The sequence below is a fragment of the Oryzias latipes genome, chromosome 7 (genome assembly GCF_053564925.1).
Source record: "Oryzias latipes strain Hd-rR chromosome 7, Olatipes_Hd-rR_3.1".
NCBI lineage: Eukaryota > Metazoa > Chordata > Actinopteri > Beloniformes > Adrianichthyidae > Oryzias > Oryzias latipes.
In genome coordinates this window covers 18,104,125-18,129,533 of record NC_136243.1, presented here as the reverse complement: position 1 = coordinate 18,129,533, position 25,409 = coordinate 18,104,125, and the positions used below count along the sequence as shown (strand labels likewise).

Genomic DNA, 25,409 nt, shown 5'->3' with positions numbered 1-25,409 from the left:
CATATGAATAGATTTTTGTTATCCCAGCTTTGTTTTACTTTTCCCCATCAGTTTTGAAGAGGTATAAAAATAGAACAGAACTGACATACTGAAGACACGATGTAGATTTGTGTTAAAACAAACTAATTGACCTCAATTGCATCTTTTCTGCATCTTGTTCTTTAATGGGTTAAAAGCATGTATTATCATGAATGGTATTTTATTGATCAGTACAGATGAAATATATTCTCTTAATGAAAGCTCCACGGAACACGGAAACATGGTAACATTAACACTTGAGTCAAGAGGTTCTTCTGAGCATGCTCAGTTTCAGGAAATGCATTTACATAAAAAAAAATCTTCTGTAACCTGTTGTGTTTCCAGCTCTAAATGTCTTTCTATTGATTGAAGCTAGAGTTAAAGTTATAATTTCACCACAAGGCCAAAAAAAGGTGCACCAACAAAGAGGTTTGCGTTTTAAACAGTCGGTCAATTGCTGCCTGGAGGCAGAGTGGAATTGTCTCCACCCATGTTTTTTTTCAAAATCCTTTCTGCTCCGCTGGGGCATTTCCCACAGTGAATAGCAGGCAGTGGAAACCAAGATGAGGACTGTTTTTCTGTTTCTCTTGGTAAGCATGACTTTTTGTTTTCTTATATTTTCTTATAGTCACACACCTGCACAGAATATAGTGTTTCAATGTATGGGTGCAATAATCTTTAAAGGTTAATAATTCTACTTGTTGTTGTATTTAAATCAGCCTACATGCTCAGTGTAGAAAATATTACTTCAAAAAGTGTATTCTTACAAAATACAGAAAACATACACCCAAAGGTATGCTGTAGTCTATTCCAACACTCTTCTCAATGGGAGGATTGTGGTTTTTAAATGCATACGATACTTATTGATTGAACTGCAATGTATATCACATGAATCCTGCAGGCAAATTCACCAAAAAAGAAAAGAAAAGTTGTATTAAAAAAGGTTTTGCCCTGCTTGGTAGCTTTTCAGTAAAGGTAAATTTTGTCAGACAGTCTCTCTTCTGACTCTGAGTGGGAGAATCTGTAAGGTTAATGCTAAACAGAACACGATTCTTTTTTCTTTAATATCCAAGCAGCTCAGTTGGAGATGAGTTGGAAAAGACAAAAAAGTTGTTTTATCCATCAACAAACCATTTTTTTGTTTTCTAAATAAATAGTCATTTTATGTGAATACAGATAGTTTACATTTATAACTTATTCAGCAAGTACGTGTGCATGTTTTCTTTTTGTTGTAGTAGAGTCCATCTGACCATATAGCTGTCTAGACTTCTTTTTCTGTGACAAAAACAGAAGGATAAACATAAAATGTTTTATCTTTAAATGAACCCAGGGGCTCACTTGTTAGATAAATAAATATTTTATTCTTGAAAAACTTAATAGCAGGGGGGAATTTTCTACAAAAGACCTCTTTTTCCACAAATATTTTCTTTAAAAACACAGATGTTTGCTTAGGTGTGTGCTCATACCCATCTGGTTTCTGCAATGTGCAAACTGGAAACATTTATAAATGAGACCCCAGACAAAGAGATTTTTGCAGAGACTCATTGTATTCTTGCATTTAGTATGAAAAAAAAGAAAATGTCCTGAGTATAACATTTGCTGGTTTTGCAATGAGTTTAAACCCCTCTATGCTTTAAAATGCATTGTAATGATAAAATATACTAATGTTTATTAAATCCAGCCTACCATTCTGGATCATTGGTGTTTGTCTCTACTCACACCTCTGAAAAATAACTGGAATCAGCAGTTAGAACTAAATCAGCTACTTGGAAGAACATCAAAACGTCTTTTATATCAACCTCTTAAGTCCAGTTGACCTGAAGAACAAAATACTGTCTTAGTGTTCCTTTTTAAAAGATATACTTTGAATGGTTCTTAGGTTGTCTTCCATAATACTAGTCATATACTTCTTATGCTACGTCGAGACCAGGAATGTAATGCAGCGCCAGGAAAACTCAGTTGGTTAAGTGCAGAACTGGCTCATGGGAAATCAGAGTTTAATTCCCAGGGGTCGTGATGAGCTTAACCCAGTGTGGGTTAACCATAAAGGGGCCCAAGTCTAGGTCTTCCTGTGTAGGTCACCATTCCTGATAAAACCCAGGGGTTTGTCAGGAAGGGCATCAAGAATAAAAATCTCTGCCAAACCATCAGTGAATCAGTGAAAGCTGATTCGCAGTATGACGTCACAGAAAGTTTTCACGGACCAGTCCTGAAGATGTAGCCAGATGATTATTGTAGCAATGCTACGATGAAGAGTTGCTACCTGAGCTTTTATTTTGATACGCAGGACATTGTCCATCGCACAGGTGTCATCATCCTCTCCCCTTCCCACACTCATGGTGCAAAAAAGAAGTACTATCTTTTAAATGTAGCTTTCTTTTTTTGGAAGTCGAAGGCTCCTCTTCTGTCTCCTGGCTGGGCGTTTTCCCCTTGGCAAAGAAACGTTCCAAAGACGTTTGTTTTTTATTCATTTTGCTAGCTCCTGGGTTTTGTTTTAGCGGTAACCTATCAAGTGACCGAGAAGAGCGCCTTGGCCTGCGTCAAGTGTGACATGGGCGGATTGAACAGAGAATCGGGCGATTTTTCAAAATAAAACGTCTTTCAGATTCCGAAATAAATTAAACAGATGTAATGTAAGTTATTTATTCATTCTGTGCGGCCCGGTACCAAATGACCCACGGGCCGGTACCGGTCCGCGGCCAGGGGGTTGGGAGACGCTGCATTAAAGCACTTATTTAACGCAGGTTCTTTAACGCTCATTTAGAATATGGTGTTCACACTAGACAGTCAGTACCTAATAATAACACATGGACTCACAGCTGGAGGAGGCTTGGTGCAGATGTTGAAGCTGCAGACTTTTTCTTTCACAGCTCTATTAGGATATATAAAAGATTTGGTGTCAATGTAGTGATGCATGATTGCATGAGCCTTAATTGCTAAAAAAACAAACAAACAAAAAACTATTTAAAAGCAATTACAACTAGGATCTGAACATTTCAACTGCTTGTTTCAGTGTCAACACAAGTATCTTATAGGGAAAAAATAAGAATAACAACTTATCAATTACTGTTTTTTGTTAGTTACTGTTCATTCAACTTAAAAACTTAAATTTCCACATGAATAGTTTCAAGCCTAGATAAAATGAGTCGTTAAGCTGGACCCCGGCCTTTTATTTAAGGCAAAGCGGTGCGCCTTTGTTCAGATGCCTTACAGAGACAGAGAAAGTTTAGCATGCTTCACAGAGGTGCAGAAAGCATTGGCAGGACATCAATTGAAACAAAAAACTGAAAAATATATGAATACAGAAAATAAATGTTATAAGGGAAGCTCAGAAAGTGCAGCATCTGAACTGCAAACAAAGCCACAAAATGTCTAAATGTCTAAATAAAAGGCACCAAAGTTTTACGTTTAAAAACCTGGATCTTGAATAGAATCTTCCACAAATAACAAATGTAGACATATGCTTTCAAAACATTTTAAAGTCACATGTTCTGCTTTAGAATGTGTTGGATATTGAGTATTGTGTACTAATTAATATAGTGCTTTCAACCTTTCTTGAAAGTACAAAGATACAAAGAACACTTGTGTCGCACACCTACGCAAGAGGCTTACCAGTACCCTGAGTTCCGCATTTTTTCCCACTTGTTTTTCTTTTTTGTACAGTTAAAATATGTTTAAAACACATAAAAATACAGATAATGTCATGTATATTAAAAAGAACTGCAAAGAAAATATTTTTAATAGATTTTTGTACAGCCAAAAGAGAAAATATACTACTTGCTCAAAAAAATGTAGTAGTGTAAATGCATGCAATTTCAAGTGTCAAGTTGAGACTATATAGTAAATAGCTTTTGCTGGTAATCAGAATATCACAAACATTTATCTTGTAACCCATGTTCTTTATGTATGCAGGTTGCATTTCAAGCCTTGGATTTCGGCAGTGCTTGCGAGGAAGCTCGAAAAAAGCGGGTACATGGATACTAAATGTTTGCATGAGAACTATAACTAAAACTTCTAACACTGACATCCATCTCACCAATTTTTTCCTTTTCCAGGATCTTTTGATTCGAACCAAAAGAAGATGGGTCTTATCTACTATTGAACTTGAGGAGGAAATGAAAGTGAAATACCCGTATTTTATTTCAAAGGTTAAACAAGTGTAATCTCAAGTTAATCTGTTTTTGCAATACAAACATCTTAGTTTGAATTTGTTTCTTTTAGATGTACAATGACAAGATACAGGGAAAAGACTTCAGGTTTGAAATAACCGGAGAGGCTGTGACTGAAGGGTATTTAACCATTAATGAAACTTCTGGAGAGGTCTTCGCGCTCAAATCTATTGACAGAGAGAAGTACGACTGCTTCCATGTGAGTCAATATGAAATTGGAGATATATCCAAAGTGGAGCAATAAAACATGTTGTCAGCCACCAATTGTGCAAGTTCTCCCATTTATAACGGTGAGAGAGGCCTGTAATTTTCATCATGGGTGTACCTCAACCATGAAAGACAAAATAGGGAGAAAAAAATCCAGAAAATCACATTTTCTTATTTTAAAACAAATTACTTTTAAATTTTGGTGGAAAATAAGAATTTGGTCACCTACAAACAAGCAGGATTTCTGGCTCTCACAGACCTTTAACTTTTTCTGTAAGACGATTCTCTGTCCTCCACTTGTTACCTGTATTAATGGCACCTGTTTGAACTTGTTATCCATATAAAGATACCTGTCCACAACCTCAACAGTCACACTCACTACTCCACTATGATCAAGACCAAAGAGCTGTCTAAGGACACCAGAAACAAAATATTTGACTTGCACCAGGAATCTGTAATAGATAAGTGTAAAAGGGGTTAACTATGGGAGCAATTATTAAGAAATGGAAGACACAGAAGAACATTGATATTCTGCCTCGATCTTGGGCTCCCGCCAATACCTTACCCATGGGGTCAAAATGAACACAAGAACGGTAAGCAAAAATCCCAGAACCACACGGGGGGACCTAGTGAAAGACCTGCAGAGAGCTAGGACAAAATTAACAAAGGCGACCATCAGTAACACTCTACACCACCAGGGACTCAAATCCTGCAGTGCTAGACGTGTCCCCCTGCTAAAGCCGGTACATGTGGAGGACCGTCTAAAGTTTGCTAGAGAGCATTTGGATGAGCCAGAAGAGGTTTAGAAAATGTTTTATGGAAAAATGATACCAAAATGGAACTTTTTGGTAAGAACTTTACTTGTCATATTTGGAGGAGAAGGAATGCTGAGTTGCATCAAAAGAACACCATAGTTGCTGTTAGGCATGGGGGTGGAAACATAATTGCTTTGGGGCTGAATTTCAGCAAAGGGACCAGGACGACCGATCTTTGTAAAGGAAAGAAGGAGTAAGGTATCTTCCGATTTTGAGCTAAAACATCCTTCCCTCAGCAAGGGTACTGGAGATGAAACATGTCTGGGTCTTTCACCACCACAACAATCCGTAACACACTGCCTGCTTCGTAAGGAGCAATTCAAGGTCCTTGGGTGGCCCAGCTAGTTTTCAGATCTCAACCCTGTAGAAAATCTTTGGAAGGAGTTGAAAGTCTGTGTTGCCCAGCGACAGCCCCAAAAAAAATCAATGCTCTAGAGGAGTGCTGCATGGAGGAATGGGCCGAAATAACAGCAACAGTTTTTCAAAACTTTGTAAAGACTAACAGAAACAGATCTTTGACCACTGTCATTGATAAACAAGGATATATAATATTCTAAAATAATAGGAGGACAGGGCAGACGGCGCCTTCTGGTTTTTTCTGGTTTATCTTTATTTATTTATTTATTTATTTATTTTCCACTGGTGTTTGTCTTTGTATTTTATTGTGTGGGGCTAATTTAATGTATCTTATTGTATTTTATTGCATTTAGTTTTGTTTTTATGTACAGCACCTTGAGCTGTCTTTGCTGTCATGAAAGGTGCTATATAAATAAAATTAATTTGAATTTGAATTTGAACAAAGAATTGAGTTGAACTTTTGCTACTCACCAAATACTTATTTCCAACCATTATTTACAATTAAATCCTTAAAAAAAATCAGACAATATAATTTTCTGGAATTTTTTTTCTCCTTTTGTCTCATATAGTTGAGGTATACCTATGAAGAAAATTATAGGCCTCTCTCCTCTTTTAAATGGGAGACCTTGCATAGTGGGTGGCTGACTAAATCATTTTTCCCCCCACTGTACATAGAAAAGTATTTTAATTGTAGCTTTATTGAGTGCTTTATTCCACAGGTCATTTTTGATGTGTATGACACAGACACCAATCAAAAAATAGACAAGGAGCTGGCATTTGATGTGGAAGTAAAAGACATCAACGACAATCCACCAAGGTTTATCGAATTTCCCCAAACTTTCACAGTAAGTGAAAGCCAAGCGGAAGGTGGGTTTCACTTAAAGGAGTGAGGAGAAGTAGACACAGTTCTAAAGTTAGTTGTTGGATTTTAATGAAACTAAAACACAATATGGGTGGGCAGATTGATCTGAGTATCGATGTTATAAACACCAAGGAGAAGTATTGAAATAAGCATGATGAATTGATACTTTTGTTGCATTTCTTTCTTCAATAAGCACAGTACTGAGCTTGAATTGACTCACGGAGTTCATGCAAGCATGGTGTCTCTGTCTGCCATGTTGCCTGATTGGACAAAAAAGAGAGAAAAAAACCCTCCCAATTTGATTAAAAACCCACCCAATTTGAGTGGAAAACTGCCCAATCTGGCAGATCACACTTTGCTCCTACCTTTCTTGCTTCATAAAGAGAGCAGAGAGAGCCACATATTTGCACACAATGGTTCCAGAGCATGGCTGTGTCTACAGCTCACTTCTCCCTCAGGGGAGGGGTCAGATGTGTAGAACACATTTCACACGCCTAAGGGACTTTAACATAACTTTGTTACAGTAATTCTGTTTTTTTACATTTTTTTTTTTACTAGTGACTTAATTGTTTTACACGTCAGAGTTTGAGGGCCAGTTTACAAAAAAAAGGTTTTTAATTACGACTTTTAAGTCGTAAATTTACAAGAAAGAAAGTCATAACTGTTAAATTATGCGATTTTAATTCGTAAATTTACTAGATAAAAATAATAATTTATAAGTTTTGTCACGTAAATTTACGAGAAAAAAGTCATAGATTAACGAGGAAAAACACCAAAGTTTTCCATTTATCGGAGCCTAGCTTGAAGATGAAATATGTGGATCCTTTTGTGAAGCTTTATTTACGTATAGGTTTATTATTATCAGTGGAGCCGGCTTTCCGGTGTTTGGTGTCAGTAAAGTGGAGTTTCATATGTAAAATAAAGGAACTCAGAGACACGTTTGGGTGTAGAGAACCGCTGCAGCCCTTAATTTCCTTTTCATTCACATACCTTGAAGTTCATTTGTCAACTTACATCATCAACCTGTCATCCTAACACCAATGCAAAAGTAAACAGTGTTACATACACCTCCTTCAGATGAAATGTCCTGTTTCAACATATAACAATGAGGAATGACAATAGTCTGTTATGTTCGCATTAAAACGTTGAAAATGCCCAAAAGTGCTCCTCCTCAGACAGAAGAGATCTTGTCTTTGGTGGAGGAAGAAAGGATTGAAGTGGACAGCTGCAGATGGCTGCAGAGATCCTGCAAAACACCAATCAATAAATAAAACCTTAATAATCGTAAATCAAACAAATTAGCTTCCAAACATTAGGAACGTTATCAATAAACATTCATCTTACCTGTTCAATTGGGTTTAGTCGATTTGCTCTGCTGCGCGGCGTTCACTTGCTGCTCTGTATGCTTGCTTCCACTTTAATCTCGTAAATCTAGTTTTTTTAAATTTACGACTTAAAATCTCGTAATTTTCCAGTTATAACCTTCTTTCTTGTAAATGTACGACTTAAAAGACGTAATTTCTTTTTTTTTTGTAAGCTGGCCCAAAAACTCAGTCGTAGTTTTACGACTGCTTTTATTGTAAAAAGTATACTTTTATGATGCTGTTTATTTTTGTTTGATTGTAGTAGCTTTTTTAAAAATGTTGTAATAGTTGCTGTTTCTTTATTATTATGTACTATGCCATTACTAATATACATGTTCTATATTTGATGCGTGTTCAGTTCAGTTTGTTGCAATTAGTTAAAGTTTTTTTTTTTTTTTTTTGGTGGAAGCCTGTAAAGCCTGTCCTATGTTTTATTATACACTTCACAAAAAGAATGTGTCTTTCCAAAAGTATTCTATAATCAAACATTTCACTAAAAAATATTAGAATAGATATCTGTGATATGGCCCTGTAATTACTTGCTATTGGATCGATACCCACATTCCCAGTATCGCCCACCCCTAAAATACACATTTGCTGCATTTCCATTACGTACTTACGCAAAACTTTTCGAAGTTCTAGAAATGTCGAAAGAACACAGTTTCACAATTACACTGTTTCCATTTATTCACGCATAAACACAAACCAAATCCTGCGATAAGTCATTCAAAAACACGGTGACAGATATGAACAATACTTTGATTTACAGGAGATATATTCACATTTCTGCCACGGCACTAGCGCTCATCATAATGTATCAAAGGGGACTGTTGTGAAACTGGTTTTGCAGAATCCAATTGCGCACACGAAAATAAAGTGGCGAACAGGTTTTATTTTTATGAGGCAGAGGGGATGAATGGAGGAGAGGAGAACAGGCCGCCAGGTGAGTAGACTGGGGGAGCTTGCAGACAGGCAGGAAGGCAAATTAACTAGCAGGCAGAATTCATGAGGCACAATAATCTGGCGTTTGCCGAAAGGTTCCATCCCAGAATAAATAGTCCCTGTTATGAGCTGCAGGTGACAAGATGATGAGGAGCAGGTGTAGAGTATTCACTGAGGAGGCACGGCCACTGAACCACAACAGAGATGTTGGTTTCTTAACCAGGCCATGGAGCGCTAAGCTCTTTGCACGTGGGGGCGGCTACAGATGAAGCGATTTTGGGAAATCGTGGTTGGTGATCCAGCAATTCTGCATGATACGCTCAACTTTTGGTCATATGACTCATTTAATATGAAAACAGTGTTTCCATTGCAGTTTTGCAAAATATTGTAAGTAAATTTCTAAACGTCTCAAAGCGCAAAAACTTTTTCCAATGAATGTGAGTCTTTTCAAAATTGCATTAGTGGATTCATTATCGCAAATCCAGTTTGTGTATTTTATAGTCAATGGAAACACAGCTATTGATAATGAAATGTCATTGCGTCAAACTAAGGTTTAGAAATTAATTAAATCTGCAACATTAACTTTAGTTCCATTGATCAGTTTTCTAAAATGAAGTTTGCTGTTTCTCTTCTGAAAGGATATCTGGGTGTGCAAGTGGTTGCTCAAGACATAGATGAGAAGAATACCAAAAACTCTACGTTCAACATCACTGTGATTAAGCAGACTCCACCGGAGCCCAAGATTCAGGCAAAATGGATTGATGAAAGAACTGTTCATCTTAGCTTCACTGGATGTTTTGATTATGAAGTAAACCTAATTAGTCATTTTTTTTAAATCAGTAGTTCTTACACTTTTAGACTCATCTGAATTTCAATTTTTTTATGTTTTAGAAAGCAAAGGATTACAAAATTACTCTTGAAGCAAAGGATCATGGAACGCCTCCACTGTCAAGCACGGCAGTTATATCGCTGAGTGTTGGAGACACAAACACACATATGCCAGAGTTCAAGAAGAAAGAGGTAAGTTTTGCTTATATATGTTTTTGTTGGTTTTGTAAAGTTTTTAAGATGTCACTGGTGGATGACAAGGTCAACCTCTTCTGGTTGAGCTATTCAGCCTCACTGTGATTCGTCTTTATGAAGCTGATAACAGTTCTAAATACCCAACCTTCTTGTAGTTGCTACACGGCGTTGTCTTTCTGGTCTTAGCTGTTCTGCTGGTGGACTTCAGTTCTTTGGACAGTGACAGTGAAATCAGGATAAGGGTAATTGGGAGGAATGTCCTCTCGGTTCTGAATCAAATGGAAAATCACCCTCCTCCTTTACCTGGTAGGGTTAAGAACACTAGAGAGGAAAGTGTAGTTGATAGTAGAAAGGCTAGAACCTCGAGAGAAATAGTTTGGGTTCAGTTTTGACCTTAGAGTACTGTACCAGCTCTAAAGCCCTTGTGTTGTTGAGAGATATTCGTACCTTCAGCTCAGATGTACGTGGTGGAGTAGTATGCTTATCTAAAAATTATAACACTCATACAAAAGGGTGGTATACCATTTTCAGGTTAGTAGAGAGCTCCGGCTTCAACTAGAAGAGTTTAAAGTCCCACTGTGGTCAACCTTTGAGGTATTTTTAAGTGTTTCCAGTGGTCTTTTATTTTAAAATTATCATTTTCAGCTAAAATCAATAAGCCTGTGTTGTTTACCAGAGCAGTTTCTAGGACAAAGCAGCAAAAGTTCATTTGAAATTCACCTGTGAGTTGTGGGTGAGAATTTTGGTGTGGAGCAAGTCTGTCCCCACCTCCCCTTCACCCATCTGTTTACACACTCTCCCGCTAGCTTACAGCCCCTTACACCACAATCGGTGCAACAAAAATGGTCAGCAACATTGGAGCTATCCAGTCATACAGTTTTGAGCCAGATGCCAGCTCTGTTGAGGAAAACAAAGAACTACATGGACCTTGTCATCCACAAGTGGATGTATCAGAAATGAGCGGAGCAGGGAGCTTGTGGCCTGTCAATTGTACCTTCTACATAACAACTACAAGCTTTTTCTAACTGTATTTTTTCATCTGCTCCCAAATCTCAACTTGAATAAAATAGTAAACAAACATTTAATTTTGAGCTTGACTTTCTTAATAAATGTCCATCATCGGGAAAGCTTATAAGAACATGCTAAAAAAACACCAAAAAACAACTTGCATTGGAGTGGGTTTTGAGTATCATGGAGGCTTTAATTACAGATGAGGAAAGGAGGGAGCATAAAGGCCCGTACACACCGGGACGAATATTCGCCAGGCGTTATTCGCCAGCGTTTTTCGCCACGTTTTTTGTGTTCACACCCAGGCGATTTTCGCTGACGATGAGTGGAGTGAACATGCAATTTCATTCCCTGACATTAGATGGCGCTTAATGTAAAACAGAAATACTCCTGTACACAAGGTGGCGCTGCGCAACTTTACGCTTCTTAAAGTTGCTTTTCACTCAGAAGAAGAGAGCAAGTATTCACGCGCTTGTCCGAATAATACAAAGAAAACATGAATATTTCAAGCACCAGTAGCTCCAACTGGTGCTTGGTTCGGGGATGTTTTAGAATGTCCGTCATTATTGCTTCGCGGCTGTGTAGACGCTACTTGGCGTCTATCTTCTTCGCTGGTATGTGTGCTCAGTAAGGCAGTTTTGTGTTTGAGCGCCCCCAAGTTGTGTTTTACTGTAACTTCAGAAGCTCCAGACACGTGAGCAAAAGCGCCGTTCTCATTGGTCGAGTAGATTTCGACGCGACGCGTCGAAAAAAAAAAAACGAACCCGAGGCGTTTTTTTTTTTTGACGCTTTAACGCCTGGCGTTTTTTCGCGTCGGTGTGCACACTCTCGTTGGTGCCCCTTTGTTTAGTCATGAGGCGTTAAACGTCGGCGAAAATCGCCGGCGAAATTCGTCCCGGTGTGAACAGGCCTTAAGACTGACTGGTGGATTGGTGCAGCAGTTGCAGCAAAGTAATCCCGTAATGATCAAGTTTTGGTTTACAAGTGAATGTCTGCTCCTACTCTCACCTATAGTCATAAGCTTTTGTTCAGATTTAACAAGATAAAATCCTAAAGCAAGCAAGCAAAATTTAATTTCCTCTGCAGGGCTCAGGGATAGAGCTCAAACAAGCTACAAGCTACTGCTTCTCCACATTAAGAAGAACCAGCTGATGTTGCTAGGGCATCTGTTTTAAATTCCTCCTTGGCAAATATGGATAAGTCCAATTGGCTAGATGTCCAGGGGGAGACCAAAGACAGACCAGTGAACTCTCCCTGACTTGGCCAAGACCATGGTTAGAATACCCCCATAGATCTGGAAAATATGTAGGTGGAGAAAAGGGCCTGGGTGTTTGCTTGGAATGCTACTCCCCTACCTGGCTCTAGATAAGCAAACTAAGATTGATTGATTGCCTCCTTAAGGCTGTTCATGAGTAATTTTTTGGAAGTGAAAGAAGAATGCTTCAGATTGTCTGACAGGTCAGTGTGGCATCTATAGTATTAAAAATACGAGTCCACTGTGGACTGTGTGAATGTGAGGAGAGAGATCAAAGTTATTTTTAGTCTTTCCTATTAACTATTCTTTTCTCTATTTAAAAGAATGTTGAATCAAATATATTAAAAGCTGTTTGCTGTTGCAGCAGCCCGCAAGAAAAACCTGTTGAGTCCTTTCAATCAACCATCTATCTCCCAGAACCCGCTATCTCCAAGTATCTCTATTTTAAGGAAATTATCTACAAAGGAATGCCAAGATCTCCTATTTGCAAAACTTGGCCTCCTTTTTACAGAAGACCTGAAACAAAAACAAAAAAAGCCACAATAATGCAAACAAAATATACAGCCTTAGATTATGAAAAGGATAGATGGATAATATACTGTAATAATCATAAACATGATTGTCTGAATCCTCTGAATTCTATAGGAAACAGTTTATCAATGAAGAAGAGAGAGCAAGCAAATGATGGTCTTGTGAAGATTTATCACAAACATCAGAGCTACAACAATAAAAAAACAGTAAATAGAAGACACATTCTGTCTTATTATTCTTATTCAAGAACATTTGTGTTTTCTTCCCTTTTTTCGTGCCCTCTTAGACCCAAACAAGTCATGACAAATGCTCACCTTTACTGTGTTTAGTTCTGCAGCTGGTTTCCTAGTTGAATTCAACAAAACTACTGGCTCGTCACCTGCCCCAGAATAGAGCTCCCACTCAGAACCTGGTAATCAGGGGCAGGGGCTCAGGTCTGCCCCTGAAGGTGGACATCTGCCTGGGTCTCCTCTATGAGCTGGGTCAGAAGTTGAATGTGTCTTACATTGTGTCTGCTTCTATTTTCTACCTAGACGGTAGGGATACTGGTTGGGATTTATGGCTCTTTTCAAGAATCCAGCCTGGAGTTTATTCATTTAATCCTGGAAATATTGCCAGGGAGATTGGTGGGCTGAGATCTGGATCGGAATAATTAAAATTTAGATTTCCCACCAATAAATGAGTTCAAATTATTTTGGAAATATCAATTTTAGCTTTACTTGACATGTGTAGACAAGATTTTAAAGTCTGGATTCATTGTAAATATTTCACTGACAGCATATATGTATAAGGAGTGTGTTTGTGTACTTTGAAATATGTTATTAATGCAATAGCTAAAACAGATGGCTTGTGAACGCTGAAGGAACCATTTGGTCCAGTTCACTACTGTTTCTTTAAAAATACACTTTTTTGTGACCATAAGGCCATTTAGTTATAACATGTAACTTTAAAATGTTGGCAATATTTAATCTATAACAGTTCTATTTTCTCAATAGCAGAAGATACATTTGTTTTAAACTTAATAAACCGTTCTGACAATATAGAATAGAATAGAATAGAATAGAATAGAATAGAATAGAATAGAATAGAATAGAATAGAATAGAATAGAATAGAATAGAATAGAATGGCTTTATTGTCATATATTTACCAATCATTTAACCATTAGGCATCTTAATTTAGTGTCATGTCAGGAGTGGTTAAAACAGGTTTATTGTACTATTACATGATCACCTCTTTAAAAAATAAATGTAAATACAGTAACAAAATGTAACCAACAACCACATTATTGATACATATTAAGAAAAAACAGGCTACTTTGAAGCTCCATGCAAACAAAAACCTGTGGTGAAACATTTTAACAAAAGAGCATTTTAAACAAAAAGAACAATTTAAACTCATGAGGGAGAAAGAGAAAGAATCAGGCTTTTAAAGACTAAGTGATAAGATAGGATCAGGTGTGCAATGTAGAGAGGCACCAGGGAAAAGTTCAGTAATGCCCCCCTGCTCCACACTGCTCATAATTATAAGGCAATAATTATTCCAAAGATCTTGTAAAAAAGGAAACAAAATCAAGGAAACAACAGGAACACCATAACCCAATTTAAAGCACTCATTGTACTTTTTTGAATTATACATGTTTTAACTAATCAATTTATATGGAATTCAATCTGCATTGCTTTACATTTGTGGTATTTTTTGTTGATCCTTGTCCAGGGATCCCTTGAAAAAGAGGATTTATATCTCAATGGGATCCTCCTGGTAAAATAAAGGTTAAAAAAAAATAGCAGCAAACCTATGGGCACCAATATTAGATTTAACAAATTGTAGATTGGTATCATGCAAAATTTATGTGTTAAAAAAATAATTCAACTCAGACATTATTTAATTAAACCATTGGAATAAAAAATGGAAACAAAACCATCTGCTGTATAGAGAATGCAAAATCACTGTTATCCATGTGTGATGCTTTATTCTGGGGACCACTGCCACTGAAAGGGGAATGTTGTGAGTCGGACGGATCCCACTATTTGATTCAGCTGACTACACCCACAACAAAAGCTAATATTGACAAAACTAGCAAAACATTATCCATGAGTTACAGGCCTGGAAAGAACAGTCAGGGTCACAAATGCAAACTGCAAAAAGTGGTAGATAGAACAATTTGAGTGTCTTCCAGAGAAAAAGCCCCTTCTTCATCCCAAGTTAGAAAGGTTATATCTCCTGACTGGCTCTGTAAACTCCTATTAGAGCACAATAGGAGCCAGTAGGAGGAAGTTTGTCTTTTCTTGCCCCCGCGACCAAATTCAGGATAAGTGATAGAAATGAACTACTAGAAGTATGGATAACTAATGGATAATCGTGCAACATCTACATTGTTGTTGTTTTTTTCAGTTCCAGACTGAAGTACATGAAATGAAACTCTATAAGGATGTCTTCAGATTTCCAGTAGAGGACAAGGACACTCCCAACACTGATGGCTGGCGAGCCAAGTTCTTCTTCATCAGCGGAAATGAGGAAAGAATTTTCAAAGTGGAAACTGACCCAAAAACAAATGAGGGTATTTTTAGTATTGTCAAGGTAATAACATTTTTTTCCTGTCCGAGAGAATCCTTACATTTGTTTTGTAAAACATATTTGCTAAGTATTACATTACTAAAATATTTTTCTTAATACAATGCATTAGTTCACGATTTGATTTTATTTCTGATTCAGTGCCATTTGGTTAGAAATTGTTCTCATTTCCACTTTAAAAAATTTTCTTTGGATCATAAAAGACTATTTTCAAGATGATAAAAGGATCAATTTTTTCACATGAAAAATAAAAAAACTGCAGGATTATTTTGCCTGAGAAAAATTATTTTGGAAAACAACCGATTTGTGGATTTATTAAAGCTTTTTAAAAAACTTTCTAACAAATATTAGTCCAATTTGTTGATCATAATTTTCTACATGTGCTCAAAAAGTAGTTGGACCTCTATTCTTTTCTGTGTGTCTTTTGCAGGAAAAGAATTATGAAAACACCACGATGGTTGAGTTGAAGATTGGGGTAGAAAACATTGAACCATTTACTAAGTGTGTGAATGGCAAACTGATTAAACAGGATGGAAAACTTTATCGTCCTGACTCAATCAGTGTCACAATTACTATGATTGATGACAATGACCCACCAGTGTTTCAGCCACCAAAAGCTGATGTATATGAGAAAGAAGAATCAGAGCCAGGCAGGGTGCTCTTCACCCCAAAGGTTTATGATCCAGACTCTTCTTCTTTCAGGTAAAATATTTGTGGACTGCATGTAAACTGTGAATGTAAGAAAGTCCTAAACAAATAATATTATTTTCTTGCTTACATTGTAAGCAAGAAAACATAGTTTTCAACTACATAGTTGTTACTCTCATTTCTCTGTTTCCAGGTTTGAACTAGTAGACGATCCAGCTAACTGGGTGTCTATTGATGAAAAAACTGGAGAAATTAGAGCAATTAAGAAGATGGACAGAGAATCACCCTTCGTGGATGCTGACAATGTTTACAAAGTCGTCATTGCTGCCATAGATGATGGTACTGAAACAAACCTGAAACATAATATGATAATGCTGTTTAATTAATTAGTTCAACTGAAAGATTTTCATTTTTCTGATTTTAAAGGTAAACCTCCAGCCAAAAGTTTTTGTAATGTCAGTATTCACTTGAGGGACATCAATGACCACAAGCCACAACTGGTCAACAACAGCCTCATTTTGTGTGGAAACAAGAACAACAAAGTGATGATACCTGTGCAGGATTTGGATGCTGAGCCCTATAGTGGACCATTTTCTTTCTATTTTGATGATGAGGAAGACAAGAAGCATTGGGAACTAGATCCTGCTTATGGTCTGTAAACATCTGTTGATCAATTTGACTAAACTAGTGCATAAAGCAGCTACATATCTGTCTTTACATGTTTCACCAGGTCAGCAAGGTGGCCTTGTCAGCCTGAAGCCACTCCCCTATGGAAACTATTCTATACCACTGCGGATGCAAGACCAACAGAACAATGAGGGACATGAGACACTGGAAGTGGTGGTGTGTGACTGTGCGGAGAAGAATACATGTCGTTCAAAACTGGCACTTTCAACCAAACTTGGAGGACCTGGCTTTGGACTTATTATAGTTGGAATCCTTCTATTTTTAAGTGAGTACATATACAGTGGAGGAAATAAGTATTTGATCCCTTGGTAATTTAGTAGGTTTGCCCACTTACAATGAAATCAATAATGGTCTTCTGGTTAATTGTCAATTCTAAACTCTTCCCCATACTGAACTGAACTGAGACAAATGAACCAAACCAAACCAATGTAATGACATCTGGGGAACCTGTGTAGGGGCTTTGAGTTCAGTAAATGATTAGTTGGTGAAACTGAGTTCAAAACTTTCATGTTTTCTTGTTTCAAAATTCTATATTCATGGGTTTTATGAGCTAGAACCCCAATTTATTTAAAAAAAAAAAGCAAATAAAGTATTAAAACCAACTGTAGAAACTATACTTTCTTGGATATACATTCCAAGAGAGTTTAGTTTTTGAATGCTGTTATGGAAATTAATACACTTTTTCATGATATTCTAATTTTTTGAAAGGGTCTGTATTAGCCAAGTATTGACTGTATTTCATATCTTCTTATTCTTTCCATCCACATAACAGGTACAAATTGGGCAAAGAAAGAATGTAAATTGTATAGCGTTTCAGTGTGGTTCCTAAAAACACCAGGGTGGATTCTTCAGACTAAAACAGACACAGCAGCACACACAATTTGCAGACTGGTCTTGCCTTTACTTATAACTGAAGTCCATATACCGCTCCTTCTAGATAAAAAATTAGTTTGAGAAATATTTGGAAACATTTTGAAATGTTAAAACTCCAAGTCTTTTAACTGCAGCACTGATCTTCAATTAATAATTACTTCAAATTTTGTTCGAAAGTCCAATTATGAGACGTTTTTTGAGCAGTGATATCACATCTGACATTTTTTTATCCAGTCAGAGCAAAACAGAAAATAGTTCCTATCAATTTTTACAAGTAACCACCGAAGAATAAATGCAAGCTTGTATGCACTCTCTACATTTCTGCCAAAGCTGCTGCATGCCATATTTTATGTCTCTTCAGAGCAGCTTTATGTTAGATCAGAACACTAAATTAGACAAAATGTTAAGTACATGGCCTATTAAATTGAGAGAGAGTGTATAATAACATTTCAGTAAGGCATTAAATACAGTGGGGCAAAAAACTATTTAGTCAGCCATCAATTGTGCAGGTATCTCCATTTTTAAATATGAGAGAGGCCTGTAATTTTCCTCATAACTCAACCATGAGAGACAAAATGAGAAAAAAAAAACATCCAGAAAATCACGTTGTCTGACTTTGAAGGAATTTATTTGCAAACTTATGGTGGAAAAGAAGCCTTTGGTCAGTAGTTGAGTCTTTCAGCATGACCATGATCCCATACACACTGCCCGGGTAATGAAGGAGTGGCTTCATAAGAACCATTTCAAGATCCTGGAGTGGCCTAGCCAGTGTCCAGATCTCAACCCCATAGAAAGTCTTTGGAAGGAGTTAAAAGTCTGTGTTGCCCCAAGACATCACTGCTCTAGAGGAGTGCTGCAAGGTGGAATTGGTCAAAATACCAGCAACAGTTTGTGAAAACGTATTATTGGTGTACATCTCATTATGGCAGGAGAGGCTGATGACAGCTTTGAAAATATGTGGATATTTTACATTTTTTTGTTTTTTTATTTAAGGTGACAGGTGACATTATCTAACCAAAACAATTCATTCCTCATATATCATGATCTCAGTAGCATGTGAAGGACAACAAACAGATCAAATGTCTTAAACTGAAATCATCAAAAGAATAAACTTGTATTTCGATCTTTTTACAGTTTTACTTTTAACTTTCCTCTGCAATTCTGGAAGAGAGCCACTTAAAGAATTAAAGGATGAAGGAAACCAGACTCTCATCAAGTACAATCAAGAAGGAGGGGTCTCTGCATGCAATGTGAGTTGGTTGTAACGTTGTTCAGCAGACAAATTAGCAAAAAGATATTAAAAAACATGATTTCAATTAGTAATATTTTTCTATTTTTATTTAAGGCCGAACCAGTTCTTTCTTCACCGAAAACTGTACCTGATGGCATCAAGCAGACTAGCATAACACGGGTACTCCTCACAACTTAATCCTGTCTTTGCAGAAACTGTTTCACTACAGGCATTTGTTGTTTTAAAGAGGGTGTACAATGTTTCTTGTTTAAACAGGCTCTTGAAGAGAGGCCTTACATAAAGAAAGTATTTTATCTTTCAAAATAAGGATCAACAAGTTTAACACGGAAGGAAAAAGGCAAACAATCCAACTATTCATATACTACATTGAACATATAGCAATGTGCCGTAACTATGCTGTTTTAGATTCTATTGAGCAAATTTAAAAGTATTTCTTAGGATCAAGGCACAAGTGCTGCAAAAACAATCAACTTTAAAGCAGAAAAGCTGAACACTCCCTTTTAGATGTATTGACTATATTTGGCTCTAGGTGTTTGCTGCAATCTTTTCATGTGAATAAAAATCTAAAGACGTATAAGTTGCTTGGGACATTAATGAATTCATGTATATATGTATACATTTTAAAGTCACTGTTATTCCAAAATTTATATGATAAAAAGTTGTATCTTATATCTAACGTGTTCGACTTGTGTGTATCCTTCACTAAAAACCCCAGGCCTAATCGTCAGAATTATTTCTTTGTTTTAGAGGTTTGAGATGGCTCCGGAATTTTACCACAATGAGGAAATGTACAGGTCAGAACTCAACATGGTGAGTTCAGTGTCTTCGATGAAGGAATCTAAGGTTCAAAGCTAAACTTGAAGTATAATGCAGCATTCTTAAGTAATGAATATGTTATTGTAAAAGAGTATTATCAAATCAGAAAGCTTTTAGTCATCTATTGACCTTTTTAAGCTTAATCAGCTTTTACTGCAACCTGTCACCCCACAGATGAGGAGCATGAACTTCCAACATCAAAAAGAGTCCTACAGAACCCAAGAGGGTCGGTCCATGGTGAGTGACAATTACCTTGATACCTTTTAAATGATTACTTTGCTTTTAATATATTTAATATTAAATCAGGATCTGAATTTTCAAAGTCTAAGTTTGTCCACCATCATTTTCAATCTAATAAAAAGATCTGGAGCCAATGTTTACTCCCACTTGTTTCTGGTTTATGTTGCATAAGGGGTTATGTTGCTTTGGACAAAAGAGGTGTATAATCCCCTTTTGTATTTGAGGTTAGACCTTTTCTCTTTTTTATTAATATTTGTGTATATTTCCTGTTGGACCAGATGGAAAAGAGAAGGAAAGTAGGGTAGGTGAGGTGGGGGGTATGCATACATTAGGGGAAAAGTACTACAAACATCAGTGTTGACTGCATAAAAACATCCCGCATGGATCCCATCAGATACACAATACAAATTTGTATCTGATGGCATTTGTTAGACATAGTAGTAGAAGACTGCTGGTAAAGGTCAGAAAAAAAAAATAATAATAATGATAATAATATACAAATAATAAAATATGCTTTTTTTTAAACTAGTACTCATCATTGGCCAGCAACAGGATGAGCTCCTACAGGGTGAGTAGTGCTCTTAAATAGAAAAAATATATTTTCAACACAATCTGAATTCTCCTTTCTTTGTATGCAGAACAAATCAATGGACCGTTATTCAAGTGTACGTTCAGATCTTCGGTCCGATTATAATCTTACAGGACAAGTTGAAAGGGTGAGCTTTTCATCTCACATCTTAAACAACTGATCTGAGCTGGAGAATCCACTGAGGACCTTACATTACTGACAACAAGTCATTGTTGACTTTTTCGTTTCTTATTCTACAACAGAAAATGGCTGTGATTGCTGAAGCTGATGCACGTGATAAAGCAGTTGACCGACCCTTCATCTATAACTTTGAAGGGCAAGGCAGTAAGTGTGGGTCACTGGACAAGCTTTCACTCAGCAACTTGGGGGATAATTTGCAGTTTCTGGATGATCTAGGACCAAAGTTCAAGACACTGGCAGACATTTGTCAATAAGAAATTAATAAAACTTCAAGTTTTGAAATGCACTGCTGGAATGTGACTTTTATGCCAAAATTAGTCACCTCTTCTGAATGTATTGATGGACATATTAACCAGATGTTTACCGGACTGTGCAAATAGAGTGACCTTCATGACTTGTGTACTTCAAATAACTTTTAACTATTTCTAGGCATCTATGAGTCAATGAATCTGCAACATCACAAGATGCAAGTTTTTTTTTTTTCTTTTGTTCTTGAATGGGAATTTTCAGAAGGTCTTAGATGCTGGATGCTTTTATTTTGCTTTGCTACTATAGAGTTTATTATTACACTTTACTAAAGACATTTTATGGTTATTTTTTAAATTTTAGTCATGTTTTAATAGTGGTATTTCAGAAAGAAAGTATATCATCAATAATTCTAAGCTTCATTAGCACTAATTTAACTTTTAAAGTTTCTTGCTTGATCGCTTTGTTTTCATATTGTGATGCATTTTGTAATTTTATCTGTGAAAGGTGTTATGGAAATAAAGCTTTCTTCCTGTTTATCTTTTTAAGCTTCCTGAAACTCAGCTCTCGGGAAGATACTGTGTAGCTGACATATATATATATATATATATATATATATATATATATATATATATATATATATATATATATATATATATATAATAACTATTATAATAACTCTCAAATTATTGTTTACTTTTACAGTTATTTTATTTGTAATTTGAGTTTGATTAAGAAATTTATTTACAATAGCAATAAGTACACTGACTGCAGCAGTAGCCTTTGTTTCCACATTTGTAAAGTTTTCGCTCATTCATATCAAACCTCTTTTTTTAACCCTTGTGCTGTCTTAGATCAGTGTTTTTTCAATCAGTGTGCGGCGGCACACTAATGTAACAAAAACGTGCTAGGGGCAATAAAGATCTGATCAATAGTATTACAGTGACCTCTTTTGGTCAAAGGCTGCAACTGCATGGTATTTTCACAGGCGTTGCAGTTCACTTCTTAACTTTGTTACCAACAGGAATGCAGAATTGGCCGCTCTAGAAAACACTTGTAACCCTTGTGCTACCTGGGCACTTTAACATTTGGAGTTGGGTCATCTAGACCCCACAAGACAGTGCGATGAACCTTTTTACTTCAATGATTTGTGATCTTCACTGGTGTCCATTGATTACATGAAATCTTCTCCACCTTTATCCACCTTTGTCATGGTAAGGAGAACGCCTCAATGTAAGGGTGGGGTCATAAGATAGCACAAGGTTTAAACATAAATATCTCCCAACCCCTGCATACTATTGAATTAGCTCCTTTTATAATCTATAGACGACATTTAGGACATTTTGATTGTACTTGATGTGAAGGGATGGGGCTCTGGGAATTGTAGTTTATCGATGGATTTAAAAATTTGTTATTGGATAAACTCTTTTTTTCCCTGGTACCAAACCGTTGGTCCATATGCTGTCATGAGAAGTGGCACCATATTTTACAACAAGAAAATTCTAAACACCTGAGCTGCTAGATTTTTACTGTGAAAGTTAATCAATATCTTTGTTCATTTAAATGTTACATTATAGGCATATACACTGACCAAAAATATAAACGCAACACTTTTGTTATTGCTCCCATTTTTTATGGTATGAACTCAAAGATGTGAAACATTTTCCACATACACAAAATAACCAGTTCTCTGAAATATTGTTCACAAATCTGTCTAAATCTGTGATAGTGAGCACTTCTCCTTTGCCAAGACAATCCATCCCACCTCGCAGGTGTGCCATATCAAGATGCTGATTAGACAGCACGATTATTGCACAGGTGTGCCTTAGACTGGCCGCAAGAAAAGGCCACTCTGAAATCTTCAGTTGTATCACACAGCACAATGCCACAGATGTCACAAGTTTTGTGGGAGCGTGCAATTGGCATGCTGATAGCAGGAATGTCCACCAAAGCTGTTGCTAGGGAATTGAATGTCCATTTCTCCATCATAAGCCGTCTCCAAAGGCGTTTCCGAGTATTTGGCAGTACATCCAACCGGCCTCACAACCGCAGACCACGTGTAACCACACCAGCCCAAGACCTCCACATCCAGCATGTCCACCTCCAAGATCGTCTGAGACCAGCCACTCGGACAGCTGCTGAAACAATCTGTTTGCATAACCACAGAATTTCTGCACAAACTGTCAGAAACCGTCTCAGGGAAGCTCATCTGCATGCTCGTCGTCCTCATCGAGATACGTAGTTTGTCGTCGTAGCCGACTTGAGTGGGCAAATGCTCACATGCGATGGCGTCTGGCACGTTGGAGAGGTGTTCTCTTCACGGATGAATCCCGGTTTACACTGTTCTGGGCAGATGGCAGACACCGTGTGTGGGTGAGCGGTTTTCTGATGTCAATGTTGTGGATCGAGTAGCCCATGGTGGTGGGGGGGTTATGGTATGGACAGGCATATGTTATGGGCGAAGAACACAGGTGCATTTCATTGATGGCATTTTGAATGCACAGAGATACCGTGACGAGATCCTGGGGCCCATTTTTGTGCCGCACATCCAACAACATCACCTCATGTAGCATGATAATGCACGGCCCCATGTTGCAAGGATTTGTACACAATTCTTGGAAGCTGAAAACATCCCTGTTCTTGCATGGCCAGCATACTAACCAGACATGTCACCCATTGAGCCTGTATTTATATATATAAATATATATATAAATATATATAAATATATATATATATATAGAGAGAGAGAGAAAGAGAGAGAGAAATGAAGGGAAGAACAGAGAGATCGCACCTGTGCTCGAGTGAGTGTTTATGTTCTTCTGGGGTTGATGATGGAATGTAAAAATAAAAAGGGACAGTGCCCAGTCCTCCCCACACCAAGACCCCCGCCGTAGTAGCAGCAGCATCCAGCACCTCCCCAACACCTGCACGGAAGCAGATCGACAGAAAACTGCCTGCTGGGCAATCACATCCACCACCCAGGCCTGGGCGAGCAGGACGCGCGACAGGGGCCATGATGCCAGAGAGCAGGGAGGCATGGGGGGACAGAGAGAGCAAGCGTCAATCCAGCCGGAAGAGCCACGCCAGGAGGGCCTATGAGAGCACCCCCAGCCCCAGACGGCCAGCCCACCACCACCCAGGAGTTCTGAGCATCTCCCACCCCAACCCCAGGCATAAGCCAGGGCCCCCCAAAGGGAGACCCACCCTCCACGCAGCCACCCACGAAGCCCACGGTTGGTCTAGGAGAGAGCATGGAGGAGGACGCCCAAGAGAAGTGGGGGTCAACAAGGAGTGTTGCAAACATGGCCCGACCAGGCTCACCCACAGTTGTAATTTTGGAGAAGGCGGACGCTCAAGGACCAGAAGGACCAGACTGTGTTTAAATATTATTTCACTTTTTATTGCTGAAAGATTTACTTTCCCATTAATTCTAGCTCCATGAGTTATGTTTATTTATTTTATTTAACCTTTATTTACCCAGGAAATGTCTCATTGAGATTAAGAATCTCTTTTTCAAGGGAGTCCTGGCTAGACTATGTAGACGTACTAACAAGTATTGTTTTGGAGGATGCTCGTCTGAGCTAAGAGGTTCAGCTGAGGATGTTCAGAGTTTCAGAACTGTACAAAAACACATAAAAACAAATCATATATGAAAGGTATATGGATTTGTTTTAGGCTTAAGCAGCAAATACTTTAGTATCCAGAAGAAGATTACGTCGAAGATCTGTAGCCAATTAGTCACCCACAGGAAGAATGGGCTTTTCCTCTCCCAGGTCTATTTCCAGTTTTTGTTGTTCTGTTGTTTCATTTCTAACAGAGGAAAGCCACAATGCTCATCAAGATCAGCATAGCCTTTCTGGTTCTTTCGGTAAGCATTGACTAAAAATGTTCTTTACGATCTTTAATATAATTTGGATCTCTATAACTTTTTTTTTCTTTAAATCAATTTCAAGGAAATTTGTGCTTTTTAGTTTAAAGGTTGAAAAGTTTCAAAGAATAAAGCATTACAACGTCAATTTCATTTACATTTACAGCAAATGTAGACTCTGCAACATTGTATTAAGATATACAAAAACATTCTTTAGTTAGTGGATCTAAATGTCTATCTGTCCGTCACCCAATAAAAAGTACATGTATTCTTTAGACGAAACTGAAAGAGTTGAAGAAGCGGGAGGACAGAAAGGTATTTGGGTATGTGCACTTAGATACCCTTTCTTTGGAAAGCTATTAGCAAAATGACTGAATATTTCAGTTAACATTTTCAGAATGACTGACCAAAACAGCCTTCCTCATTCTTTCATGTGCTTCTGCCACATTTGCCAGACTGCAACAGAGTAGAATTACAAAATCTCTACTCTCGCATGCAAGGAAGAAATATGAGGTCTTATTTGGAAACGACAGGTAGAACTAAAGCAGGTGGAGAATATTGGTAGCTTTTAAATCTATGAAATGATTTAGAAGACTCGAGAGGAAACTATAAAATGACTATATTTGCTGTATGGCTTCCTGATCTTGCCTGTGGACAACACCCTTTTGCAGCCTCTTCCAATCTCATCAATTCAATTCCATTTTATTTATTTAGCCCAAAATCACAACAACAATCGTCTCAATGGGCTTTGTATCATAAGGATAATGGCTACAAAGAATTTAATAGGAAAATTCTAAACAAAACTAACTAAACAGATGTGAAGGAAATTGTTTTATTATTATCATTGTGTAAATGTATTTGTCTAAATGTATGTTTAAATGTTAACT

General features: G+C 37.4%; 1 protein-coding gene across 1 annotated transcript; it reads left to right on the top strand.

The window, feature by feature from the left end:
* Positions 1–371: 371 nt before the first annotated feature.
* On the top strand, positions 372–21,191 carry LOC101174102 (cadherin-like protein 26). The gene is made up of 19 exons (XM_011477307.4): positions 372–608; positions 3,931–3,987; positions 4,074–4,166; positions 4,240–4,386; positions 6,286–6,433; positions 9,373–9,542; positions 9,626–9,754; positions 14,944–15,129; positions 15,554–15,825; positions 15,965–16,110; positions 16,198–16,422; positions 16,502–16,723; positions 18,466–18,581; positions 18,677–18,742; positions 19,331–19,393; positions 19,574–19,636; positions 20,169–20,207; positions 20,278–20,355; positions 20,471–21,191. The coding sequence occupies exons 1-19, from the start codon at positions 582–584 to the stop codon at positions 20,660–20,662; spliced, it is 2,439 nt and encodes an 812-aa protein (XP_011475609.1). The 5' UTR covers positions 372–581; the 3' UTR covers positions 20,663–21,191.
* Positions 21,192–25,409: the final 4,218 nt, after the last annotated feature.